Below are 13,632 nucleotides of genomic sequence, written 5' to 3'. Positions count from 1 at the left end.
AGAGTTGGACTGTGAAGAAAGCTGAGCACTGAACAATTGATGCTTTTGAACTGTGGTATTGGAGAAGACTCTTGAGAGTCCCTTGAACTGCAAGGAGATCCAACCAGTCCATCCCAAAGGAGATCAGTCCTGGGTATTCACTGGAAGGACTGATGCTGAAGCTGAAACTCCAATACTCTGACCACCTCATGCAAAGAGTTGACTCATTGGAAAAGACTCTGATGCTGGGAGGGATTCGGGGCAGGAGAAGAAGGGGACAAGAGAGGATGAGATGGCTGGATGGCATCACCGACTTGATGGACGTGAATTTGGGTGAACTGTGGGAGTTGGTGATGGACAGGGAGGCATGGGGTTGCAAAGAGTCAGACATGACTGAGTGACTCAACTGAGCTGAACTGAATGTAATATTAACATTATTCTTAAACAATCTTAATGATTATGTTGATAATAGCATTGAAACATGTATTTTATCATATGTGAAACAGATTGCCAGTCCAGCTTCAATGCATGAGACAAGGTGCTCAGGGCCAGTGCAAGGGATGACCCTGAGGGGTGGGGTGGGGAGGGAGGTGGGAAGGGGCTTCAGGCTGGGGGACACATGTATACCCATGGCTGATTCATGTCAATGTATGGCAAAAACCACTAAAATATTGTAAAGTAATTAGCCTCCAATTAAAATAAATAAATTTAATTTTTAAAAAATGAAACGATATACAAACCTGTCAACAAAATATCGTAATTTTTAAAAACTAGATTAAAACATCCCTTTTTAATGCTGAAGCTACAAAATTTAGCAAAGTTAAATTCCTGCTTAATCTTTAAACTCCATTATAATGCATGTATTTATAAGATGCTAAAACAAAAGGCTATTTTTTTTATTTTATTTTATTTTTTAACTTTACAATACTGTATTGGTTTTGCCACATATCGAAATGAATCCACCACAGGTATACATGTGTTCCCCATCCTGAACCCTCCTCCCTCCTCCCTCCCCATACCATCCCTCTGGGTCGTCCCAGTGCACCAGCCCCAAGCATCCAGTATCGTGCATCGAACATGAACTGGCAACTCATTTCATATATGATATTATACATATTTCAATGCCATTCTCCCAAATCATCCCACCCTCTCCCTCTCCCACAGAGTCCAAAAGACTGTTCTATACATCAGTGTCTCTTTTGCTGTCTTGTATACAGGGTTATTGTTACCATCTTTCTAAATTCCATATATATGCGTTAGTATACTGTATTGGTGTTTTCTTTCTGGCTTACTTCACTCTGTATAATAGGTTCCAGTTTCATCCACCTCATTAGAACTGATTCAAATGTATTCTTTTTAATGGCTGAGTAATACAAAAGATATTTATAGTACCTGTCAAAAGATCTGAACTGCACAGGTTGTTCAGCAGAGAGATCACCAAGAGCTCCAAGGCAGGCTGGTGGCAGAAGGGCAGGATCCACAGTGACTCCATCTGCTGGTATGTTTACTAAGCTTCGGAGAATGTCCTTCACGTTGACATTTTTTGAAACTGGAACTGATGGTGCAGCCTTGCTATCCGATTCATTCCCTCCATCACTTTTGGTTTCCTGAGATTTACTGACTTCTGAAGAAAGAGTGCACAGTGCCTCGTTGATGGCATCGGGACCGGCACCGACGCTCGGAGGCACTCCAGGAGCAGCCACGTCTGCGCCGCTGCCTAGCCCAGGAGCTGTTTCTCCCCCAATGCCTGAGTTCCGCCTTGGAGCAGGTGATGTGCTTTCAGATTCCTCCACAGATGCTGGAGTTAATGGGCTTGATGCTGCTGGTGAGTCCTCTACATCTTACCCAGAAAAAGAAGAAAAGTAAAAATAAAAAAGATTTACAAATAATTTTAAAAAGGTACATTCACTCCTAATTGTTTTAGATTATGAAATATACAGCATGTTTTAAAAGGCTAAAACAAATTAATCTATAAAATGTACTGAGTAAATATACATATACTGAAATAGTTTAATAAAATAGTAATAATAAATAAGGTTAGCAAAGTATCTGAGAAAACCCCAAACTGAATATGACATACCAATGGGTAGCAATACAGGATTGAAAGCCATTGGTCTACAAGAAAAAGTCCAAAATCCTTAGGGTATACTCAAGGTTCTTCAATAATATAAGTCTGCTAGGATGTAAACTTCATCAGGGTAGCGAATTTGTCTTCATTAACACTTCACCTCCAGCACCAGTGACCATGCCTGGGCCTCCAACAATGCCCGGCAAGTACTAGGTCCACCAGTAAGTATTTTCCAGATCACTATTCATCTCCAACTTCATCTCCTGCTACTCATGCCGTAATACATACACAACACAAAATTGCTTACAATCTGCTGTATGGGCTTCTGTGCCTTATACATGGCATTTTTTGAGATAAGAGTCCCAAGACCTCTACCTCAGACATAGTTTCTACTAGAAAACATGTTACCAACCCTATATGGATGAATGATTCAATGAGCTTTAAAAGATAGTCCCACAAGGAACATCACCTTTTCTATTTGATTTTCATTCCCTCCAATCAGGTGTTGATTCCATTTCAACAAAAATGCTCCATCTTGCTAAATCCAATGGCAATTCTCGACCTAACAGCTCTTGACATAACAGGAACAACTGATTATTCCTTCCAGGCTGGTAACACTCTTCCAGCTTTTCACATACCTTACTGTGATTTCTTCTTTACTTCCTTCACTTTTTTTTCTCCCTTATTTCTTAACTTTGTGGAATTTAGTACTCAGTTCTTAATCCTTTTACTTTTTATATCAACATTTATATCGTTAATGGTCTCATTCACTCTCCAAGTATTAAATATCACTATTTCAATCAATCAATCAAATTTAGATTGTTGTATGTAACACTACTTTGCCAACAAAGGTCCGTCTAGTCAAGGCTATGGTTTTTCCTGTGATCATGTATGGATGTGACAGTTGGACTGTGAAGAAGGCTGAGCGCCAAAGAATTGATGCTTTTGAACTGTGGTGGTGGAGAAGTCTCTTGAGAGTCCCTTGGACTGCAAGGAGATCCAACCAGTCCACTCTGAAGGAGATCAGCCCTGGGATTTCTTTGGAAGGAATGATGCTAAAGCTGAAACTCTAGGACTTTGACCACCTCATGCAAAGAGTTGACTCATTGGAAAAGACTCTGATGCTGGGAGGGATTGGGGGCAGGAGGAGAAGGGGATGACAGAGGATGAGATGGCTGGATGGCATCACCGACTCAATGGTCATGACTCTGAGTGAACTCCGGGAGTGGGTGATGGACAGGGAGGCCTGGCGTGCTGCAATTCATGGGGTCGCAAAGAGTCAGACAAGACTGAGCGACTGAACTGAACTGAATGTAACTGCCTACTTTACATTTTTTTAATATGTCTAAAAGACATCGCAAACACAATATATCAAAAATTAAATTTCTTATCCTTGCCTGAGTATGTTTCACCTTCAGTCTGTCCAACTGCACATTATAATTATTCTTGACTACCTTCCATATTTCACATATGCATGCCTAATATTTTTAAATACTGCTTTCTCACCATCAGAATATATGCAAAATCTCACTGCTTCTCACTAGCCCTACAGTTACCACCCAGGTCAATACCCAAATCACCTCCTGCCTAGATTATTGCAAAATACTCCTAACTGGTTGTGTTAGACTGTTACATTAATGGATCTCTAGGTCATGCCTCCTGGAATTCAACCCCTTGAGTAGTTCTTGAGTATGGACTAGGCCTGACTTCAGTTCAGTTCAGTTGAGTTGTTCAGTCATGTGCGACTCTTTGTGACCCCATGGAGTGCAGCACGCCAAGCCTCCCTGTCCATCTCCAACTCCCGGAGTTTACTCAAACTAATGTCTATTGAGTTGGCCATCAAACCATCTCATCCTCTGTCATCCCCTTCTCCTGCCTTCAATCTTTCCCATAATCAGGGTCTTCTCCAATGAGTCAGTTCTTCGCATCAGGCGGCCAAAGTATTGAAGCTTCAATTTCAGCATCAGTCCTTCCAATGAATATTCCAAAATCTGAATATATATGAATATTCAGGACTGATTTTCTTTAGGATGGACTGGTTGGATCTCCTTGCAGTCCAAGGGATTCTCAAGAGTCTTCTCCAAAACCACAGCTCAAAAGCATCAATTCTTCGGCACTCAGCTTTCTTTATAGTCCAATTCTCACATCCTTACATGACTACTGGAAAAACCATAGCCTTGAGTAGATGGACATTTGCTGGCAAGGTAATGTCTCTGCTTGTTAATAAGCTGTCTAGGTTGGTCATAACTTTTCTTCCAAGGAGTAAGTGTTTTTTAATTTCATGGCTGCAGTCACCATCTGCAGTGATTTTGGAGCCAAAGAAAATAAAGTCTGTCACAGTTTCCATTGTTTCCCCTTCTATTTGCCATGAAGTGATGGGACCAGATACTATGATCTTAGCTTGCTGAATGTTGAGCTTTAAGCCAACTTTTTCACTCTCCTCTTTCACTTTCATCAAGAGGCTCTTTAGTCCTGCTTCACTTTCTGCCATAAGGGTGGTGTCATCTGCATATCTGAGATTATTGATATTTCTCCCGGCAATCTTGATTCCAGCTTGTGCTTCATCCAGTCCAGCATTTCTCATGATGTTCTCTGCATATAAGTTAAATAAGCAGGGTGATAATATACACCCTTGAAGTACTCCTTTCACTATCTGGAACCAGTCTGTTGCTCCACATCCAGTTCTAACTGTTGCTTCTTGACCTGCATACAGATCTCTCAGGAGTCAGGTCAGGTGGTCTGGTATTCCCATCTCTTGAAGAAATTCCCACAGCGCCTGACTTACTTACACCCATGTGGCAGAAGTGACAATGGGCCAGTTCAGTACCCAATCTTTAAGAAGATCTAAGAGTTTGTGCATTCTCAGAATTCTTGAACATCTCGGAAAGCAGTCTGGCTAACCTTGCTGGTAAGATTATGTAGAGAGACCTCGATATAGGAGATAAAGGACCTCCAAACTAATGGAGTAAAACAAAGGAATTTAGCTGAGAGTAGCAAGGTCCCCTCCACACAACCCCAGCCTAGTCACTTTAGTCCATCAGCCCTAGCTCTTGGAGCTATTCTAGCTGAGGCGCTAGATAAATGAGTAGAAACGTTATCTCAGACTTTCCAACCCCAGAAACATCATTTGGAGCAGGAATTATTACCACTGTGCCTTATCTGAATCAAAGTCACGGAATCATGATAACAAGACTAAAATAGGTGGGAGTTTTCGCTTTGAGGTAATCTGTAACACAGTTCCATAACTGAAACTCCACTTTTTCTTGCCATACACGATGTAATCTTAACAAAATTCCACATTCTACTTTTTAATAACGTACATCAATTCTAACTCCTGTACTCAAAGCCCTCCAATAATTTCCCATTCTCCTTGGAGTGAAAATTCACACTCCCTTTCTCCTGGTTATTCCTGATATATTTCCCCACTCAATTTTTATTGTCTTAAGACTTAACCTCTTCTAAAATACTATGCAATTTGTTTCATTATATAAACTCATTTTCTACTTATTCTCCTGGAATACAAGCTCCATGAGGGCAGATTTTTTGCTTATGCTCATCAGTAATGAACAAGTACCTAAGAGGTACCAAATGAATACTGATTGGATAGAGAAATCTCCTCTGTTGGGGAGGAGCTACTCCTATATTAGCTGCTTCTCTAACTATACATCTATAACTGGCAGCTAATATTATACATAACGCCAATTATTACACTTATTTGTAAACAAATATATCTTATAAGAGAATATAAGTTATTCTTCACAACAAATGCTGAGTTAAAAATGTTTAATACTTTATTCGTAAACCATAACGTTTTCTCACTTATTTTTTAATTAGATGACTCACTTAAAACAGCAATCACGTCTCAGGTGCAATTAACTACAGGGTCCTTAAAATACTTCGTTATTAATAAAACTAATTGCATGCTCTCATTAATGTATACACAAATGGATTTAAATTCCAGGATGAATATTTTAACTGCCGTAAGTAGGTAATGTTTTACTTGAATTTTGGATGCCAGATAATAAAATACAGAAACTTACCAGGGAGTGACAAATTTCCACATTCACTACCAGTTTCTCTAGACTGGCTATGCCTTTCATTCTGGGGTTCCAAAATGTCTCTGTACTTCGAGACCATAAGAACAGAGATAAAGTATACAACTGCCAAGGCTAAAAATTGTGCTTGTTTGCTATCCTCCTGGGGAGAAAATAAAAGGAGTTAACCATGCCACTACTAAGTAACACGTTCGAATCTTATTTTACAAGACAACATTCAAATACAAAACACATTCACGAATCTTTCGATATACATAGAAAATAGTAATGAATTCACCTGAGCAAAAATTGAACAAAGACTCTTGAAAAAATGCCTGTATATGTTAGTTTTATGCTTGTGAAACAGGAGAGAAACGCCGGCTCATTTTTTTTACATTAAGTAACTCAATCTGAAGAGATATGTCCTAATATACTTTATAAGATTAATCAAATAGCAGCTATAATTATATATGAACCATTATTTTTACTTCCAACCATAAGAATTAAATTATGTTTTAAGAAAATCAGAATAACAGTTTTCCTAAAAGACAAATGTTTGAGATTATTAAAAGTGAGGTTATCAGAGACAGAACTAGATGCTAAAGAACTTTTCAAGAGTATTTCAAAGGAATATAGACAACCAAGTGACTAGGACTTAATATAGTGTCTGGAGAAAGAAAAGAACAAACCAGGCTGATCTCTAAAGAGGTTCAGGCTTCATCTCAGCTCTACAGATCACCTATACATATCAATGACCGCTTCACCTAATACAATTCCCCATTTTCAAAGGAACATTGCACACATCACGAATTTTGATAAGTTTTCAAAATACATTTGAATCTAAAGGAAAAAGTCAAAATTTGTCCATCAAATTCTGAAACTCAAGTAGCAGATAAATTTAGGATAAACAAAACAAAGAACATGGTTGCCTAGGAGATAAATAAATGGAAACAACTGGTACAAATAATGCTTTAAAGTTACCAATTAATGATTATCAAAAGTTTTGGACACAATTTCAGAGAAAAATTAAATTTCAGAGTCTACTGAACATATCCACTTAACAGGATTATTAGATGTATTTATAATCTGACAAGAATCTTTGGTAGTTTTTAGGTTCATCTGTAACACCTTATTAGTCTTGATGGAAAAGATATGTTCATTTTTCCTTTCTTAATGTACCCTTTTCTCCAGAAACTCCTATGTTCTTCTGCCACATAATCCTACCATCTATTACAATAACTGCTACCAATGGTAACAACATTAACAATGTAGGCAAATAACTTGCTTGGGCTTCTTAATGTTTTATAAATTATTTCTACCTATCTAAATGTTCAAGCTGGTTTTAAAAAAGGCAGAGGAACCAGAGATCAAATTGCCAACATCCGCTGGATGATCGAAAAAGCAAGAGAGTTCCAGAAAAACATCTATTTCTGCTTTATTGACTATACCAAAGCCTTTGACTGTGTGGATCACAATAAACTGTGGAAAATTCTGAAAGAGATGGGAATACCAGACCACCTGACCTGCCTCTTGAGAAATCTGTATGCAGGTCAGGAAGCAACAGTGAGAACTGGACATGGAACAAAAGACTGGTTCCAAATAGGAAAAGCAGTACGTCAAGGCTGTATATTGTCACCCTGCTTATTTAACTTAGATGCAGAGTACATCATGAGAAACGCTTGGCTGTAGGAAGCACAAGCTGGAATCAAAATTGCCGGGAGAAACATTAATAACCTCAGATATGCAGATGACACCACCCTTATGGCAGAAAGTGAAGAGGAACTAAAAAGCCCCTTGATGAAAGTGAAAGAGGAGAGTGAAAAAGTTGGCTTAAAGCTCAGCATTCAGAAAACGAAGATCATGGCATATGATCCCATCACTTCATGGCAAATAGATGGGGAAACAGTGGAAACAGTGTCAGACTTTATTTTTTTGGGCTCCAAAATCACTGCAGATGGTGATTGCAGCCATGAAATTAAGACGCTTACTCCTTGGAAGGAAAGTGATGACCAACCTAGATAGCATATTGAAAAGGAGAAACATTACTTTTTCAACAAAGATCTGTCTAGTCTAGGCTATGGTTTTTCTAGTGGTCATGTATGGATGTGAGAGTTGGACTGTGAAGAAAGCTGAGCGCCAAAGAATTGATGGTTTTGAACTGTGGTGTTGGAGAAGACTCCTGAGAGTCCCTTGGACTGCAAGGAGATCCAACCAGTCCATTCTAAAGGAGATCAGTCCTGGGTGTTCATTGGAAGGACTGATGATGCAAAGAGTTGACTCATTGGAAAAGACTCTGATGCTGGGAAGGATTGGGGGCAGGAGAAGGGGACAACAGAGGATGAGATGGCTGTATGGCATCACCAACTCAATGCACGTGAGTTTGCGTGAACTCTGGGAGCTGGTAATGGACAGGGTGGCCTGGCGTGCTGCGATTCATGGGGTCGCAAAGAGTTGGACATGACTGAGTGAATGAACTGAACTGAACTGAAATCTTTATTTAGCCCATTAGCATGTTCAGTGTTTAGTAACTACAGTATGAAGTATACAGGGTATGCCTGATTTATGCCCAAATAAGAAATATCGCATAGATCCTTATGTTTAAGACCTAGCTCCCGAAACAAATTTGTTTTCAACTGTAGCTGTCATTTATTAAATACATACTGTGAGTCAGGCACTGTGCTATAGTCATTAACCCACATACATAAAATGAGGCCTACAGAAGTTAAGTAATTTACCTAAGGGCACACAGTGAATGCAAAAGCAAATCTGAACTCAGATTAGAGTGATTAAAAACCGTAGCTCTTAACCTCTAGGTAATGATTTATTTATATCCCTAATCTTAGGTAATTTCCTTTTTCTTCAAAGTTTGCTTATGCTAGAATAGGCTCTGGATGTAGCCTGGGAAATAAGCTCTTTTCTCTTTTCTAAAAGTCCTATAAGGTGACTATATCACTTTTCTAATTATCAAAAAAATTAAAGTTATTTGTTACTTTCAGAAATGACATGGTAGACATGGGAGACGCTCTAATTCTCTGTCCAAATATTGTGATATAATAAGAGGCAGAGTAACATGTATTGATTTCATTTTAAATGTTATAGAAAAGTCATCAGAAAAATTTTAATGCCAGACTTACTTCACTTATTGTAGATTTTTAAAATTCATTTTAGGAAATACAAAGTTATAGGGCAATAGACTCAACAACTACTCCAAGAGAATGGGGAGAGAAGGAAGCAGCAATATTTGGTTCCACAGTAGACCACAGGCAGTGGGTTTCGAAAAACACAAAGGTGATGCTTTGTTAATAAAAGGAATAATACAGTTACCAAAAAGCAAAAACCTGAGATCCAGAGAGGGAGCATAATTAAGTATATACAGATGTTAGTTAAGATGAAAATTTGAAGTATGGTTAACATGACAATTTCAAGAATCAGATTCCTTAGGCCCTTACTCAACTTTTACCTATCACTATTTGTGGTTTTAAGCAGATAATTTAAGCTAATACTGCTATCTTTCTCATACAAGTATTGTGTGAATTAAAGGAGATAATATATTATCAATCATCCAGTCCTATGCTTAATATGAAATAAGTGTTTAAGACTATTAGCTATAGCTAATAACAACTACTACTAACAAATTGCATACTTCATGAAGAATCAGGAGTACACTAAAACAGAGAAAGGAAAATTAAAACTGAAGTTATAAAGTTTATTTTTAAAAAGCTTATGTGTAGTATAGAGCAGCCTAGTACTCAACACACACAGTAACAGTTCAGTGAATGTTAACGATAATACTCCAAATCCAAGTGAGTAGGATCACAAATGATTTTAATTTTCATGTTTATGCTTTTTTATACAACATTACAATTTCTACATGAAATTCTGCCATATTATGTATCAAAATTAGCTAAAACAAACCTATCTTTCACCTTTAAAATACTTAAAAAATACCATAAACAACATTTCGTCATGTACTTTTTTTATTTTTTAATTTATTTATTTTTAAATATAAATTTATTCATTTTAATTGGAGGCTAATTACTTTACAATATTGTAGTGGTTTTTCCATATATCGTCATGAACTTTATATCATATAAAACTTTCAAAGCACAGGTTCTGGTGTTTGACTGATGAGTTTGAATCCTATCATTTTCTAGCTCCATTAGCTTAACAAGTGACATGAACTCTCTGTGCTTCAAATTCCTCATTTATAAAACTGGAATTACAATGTACACAACTCAAGAAGTTGTTGGAATTAACGATAATACATAAAGCACTTACATTGCTTACTATCTAATAATGTATTGATATCAGTAGCAACAGTCTGATATATTAGCTCCATGTATATAAACAATACCTTCTAAGATTCGAAAATCATTGTCAAGACAACTGGTATCTGAGTCTTATTTCTACTTGATGATTTTATATCACAAAAAGTGTTCACTCTCAATACTGTGGGCCTAGGAGGAAATATGTATCAGCTAAGAGAATATGTGAAAGAAATACTGTAACTTACTATGTCTCTGAAGACAACTGCCCGAAGTCGATTAATATCCATGTCTTGTAAGAGCCTGTCAAAATCTCTCACTGGAGATATACCACCAGTTACAAGGTCCACTGGACTCTATTTAAGACAAAACATATAAACATACATTGCACAGACATTCTAAAAAATAACACACTATTCCATGGGCCCCAGCTTGTTTTCCTCCTCCTCCTCGCTTCTGTTTTTGGGTGTTAGGACGGAGGTGGGGGGTATAGAAGGGAGCCAACAAGCACGTGAAATGCAAACTGACGTGTCTGGAGGGAAAGTATCGTGCACACAAGAAGAGTAAACGTTTGGAAAAGCAGACAAGATGAAGTATAAGCAAATCTTTACTGTATACTCAAACACAAATATTTGAAGGTTATGTCCACAGACTAAAATAACTATTTTAGGACTTCTGTCAGATTTATTTAACTTTATGTTGAAATGAACAAATAAATTTAAGATCTTAACTGTAAAATAAGAGAATGCTTTCTTATTTAATTAATTATTCCGCAGGCTTACCTTCGCAGCAGATTTCCCAGTGGGAATCAGGCTGTGTGCCATTTTCTGGCTTTTTCCTGCTTCGCCTTTACTTCTCAGCTGTGACTGCTGCTGACACTCTAAGCAATTCCTTACTGCCACTGCACACACTGCAATTTATTTTAAGAAAAAACTGTATTTAAGATTATGGGACTGACAAAACCCACCTAAATAAGTTGCATAAGATTTTATTTGAAACAGATCACCTTCAGCAAATTCCTAAAATATCCCTGGGCTTTATCACCCACTGTTTGTTTGCTGACTCTGGTAGCCAATCTATAGGGCCCACTGCTAAAAGAGAATCAGTTCAAGAACCTTAAGAAACACTAGACTGTTTCTTAGATCTCACATAAGTTACCTGAAATAATCTTTTACGGAGGAAAAGATAGGGAAGAAAAAATTTCAAAAGTGAAGGAAAACAAAGTAAATCACATTGCCATCAACTAGTCCTTCTATTATCTTCACTAAAGTACAACAGTTAAACTAGAAACCTGCACGTTTTTCTTAAAATTTTTAGGATTACAGCATGATAGTAATAGGTACTGATAGAGGGTATAGCATTAAAGGGAATATTTATTTATAAGGTCTATCTTTTACTGGCTTTCATTAAAACAGTTCAAAAGGTAGGGGACAAAAAGGAGATTGTGATTAATATACAATCCAAAATTACCTCTCTAAACTTCTCACTTATCAGGCAGTTAACTCAAGTTATTCAGATATTAACTGTGAATTTTAAAGAATTAGGTAATACACAATTGTCTATGAATTGATTCATAGCATGTAATCATCTCCAATTCCAGCCAAATTGGTAGCCCTAAAAGTATTTGTCTCCACAAGAATGGGAGAGCAAATTAGGAACAAAATAGCAAACGTAAGTGATAACTTCAAGTACCAGCTGACTCTCATACAGCTACTACACACGGAATTGAAAAAGGAGAATGTTCAGAAAGGTGCCCAAAGAGAGCCACAGAATTGGAAAAAGAGAAGGAACACAGTGAAGAGGGAGGGAGAGAGAACATGGAATACACCTCTGTGCAGTCTGGGGTCAGGCCCAGCAAAAAACGTTCCAACTACTTTTGTCAGAGGTTGTACAGCATCAAGTTTGGGTCTGCGTTACAAAGCTAAAAACCACATTTGAGTGCCTAGTGTCAGTCAGTCTCAGCGGCACAGTTTACTCTTACTGTTGCCATCTGACCTCCTCACTTCCAACTTCACAAACACAGGGGTGAGGCGACCAGGGATCAAAACATCTGGACTGCTGTGACCAAGCTCACCAGGTTCTATTAAGTGGTCCTGAACAAGGAGAACATGTGGTGCTGGAGTACACTGAATTATTTCTTTATTTTCTTCTATAGTTATGAAAACAGAGGGAGACAGAGTATTCTCCTAGTTTCTGAATTTAATACTTCTTGAGTATAGAGAAGCATTGCTAGTGTAGGCTTCTACTTTCGATTCTATAAGTGTACTCTTTTCAGGAAGTGGAGAGGCTTAAAAAATGGCATATACAAAGTAATGGGTTCTAAATATTTTAATTATATTATTGATATAAAGTTTAATGGTGTATCCTATAACAGAAAGAACAGCAATACTGGTAAAACTATATTCAAATTCCTACTCTGCCAATTTAGAGCTTCTGAATTTTCATTAAGTTAACTAACTTCTTTTATCTCAAATTTCCTCATGAATAAAAGAAAATACAAATGAATGAACGGGAGAAAATGACTGCTGACTCAATGTGAAAATCAGAAATGACACATAACAATAGTAAATGATAGCTTTTGTTTTGTCATGCTTACCATCTGACTCTTAACTAAGATTTTAAAACAACTCCCTAAAAATAGTATACCAAGTTCTTTAGAGTATCCTGAGTTTAAAAGTACTTTGAATGGTATTTTGAGTGAAAATAATCATTGTACAAAAAAAAATCTAAGTACGTCTGAATATCTAAGTGTAGATGTTGTTGCTAAATATGGGAAAATATCTTATTAACTAATTAGACATTCCACTTTTGATATTATATTTTCATAGGTACCTTATTTCTAATCTGTCTTCACATGGCCATGGTTCCTAAAGATTTTGCTTTCATTTCTTAGTCCCCTCTTCTCCACCTGCTGCTGCTGCTGCTGCTGCTAAGTCTCTTCAGTCGTGTCCAACTCTGTGCGACCCCATAGACGGCAGCCCACCAGGCTCCCCCATCCCTGGGATTCTCCAGGCAAGAACACTGGAGTGGGTTGCCATTTCCTTCTCCAATGCATGAAAGTGAAAAGTGAAAGGGAAGTCGCTCAGTCGTGTCTGACTCTTAGAGACCCCACAGACTGCAGCCTACCAGGCTCCTGCATCCGTGGGATTTTCCAGGCAAGAGTACTAGAGTGGGATGCCATTGCCTTCTCCGTCTCCACCTACTTCTCTCCATTTAATAAGCAAATAAATCATCAACAAAGTCTCAGTATTTATAACTAGATACAGGAAACATTCTGCATAGAGAA

The 13,632-nt window shown here is 37.7% G+C and overlaps 1 protein-coding gene across 5 annotated transcripts in view; it reads right to left on the bottom strand.

Annotated features, from left to right (window-relative positions):
- The window catches only part of LRBA (LPS-responsive vesicle trafficking, beach and anchor containing), a 758,995-nt gene that overhangs the window by 566,363 nt on the left and 179,000 nt on the right, over nt 1-13,632 (bottom strand). For 3 of the 5 annotated variants that reach the window (XM_010840761.1, XM_010840760.1, XM_010840763.1), the window contains exons 27-30: nt 11,129-11,256; nt 10,595-10,702; nt 6,088-6,244; nt 1,372-1,819 (exon numbers count right to left, since the gene is read on the bottom strand). In XM_010840761.1, the coding sequence (XP_010839063.1) occupies nt 1,372-1,819; nt 6,088-6,244; nt 10,595-10,702; nt 11,129-11,256 (841 nt within the window). The remainder of the gene's footprint in view (nt 1-1,371; nt 1,820-6,087; nt 6,245-10,594; nt 10,703-11,128; nt 11,257-13,632) is intronic. The other 2 variants (XM_010840762.1, XM_010840764.1) reach the window with 1 other exon arrangement.

The sequence above is a fragment of the Bison bison genome, unplaced genomic scaffold (genome assembly GCF_000754665.1).
Source record: "Bison bison bison isolate TAMUID 2011002044 unplaced genomic scaffold, Bison_UMD1.0 scf7180017864146, whole genome shotgun sequence".
NCBI lineage: Eukaryota > Metazoa > Chordata > Mammalia > Artiodactyla > Bovidae > Bison > Bison bison.
Note: the sequence above shows the minus strand (reverse complement) of the source record. Positions and strands in the feature narration are given on the sequence as shown.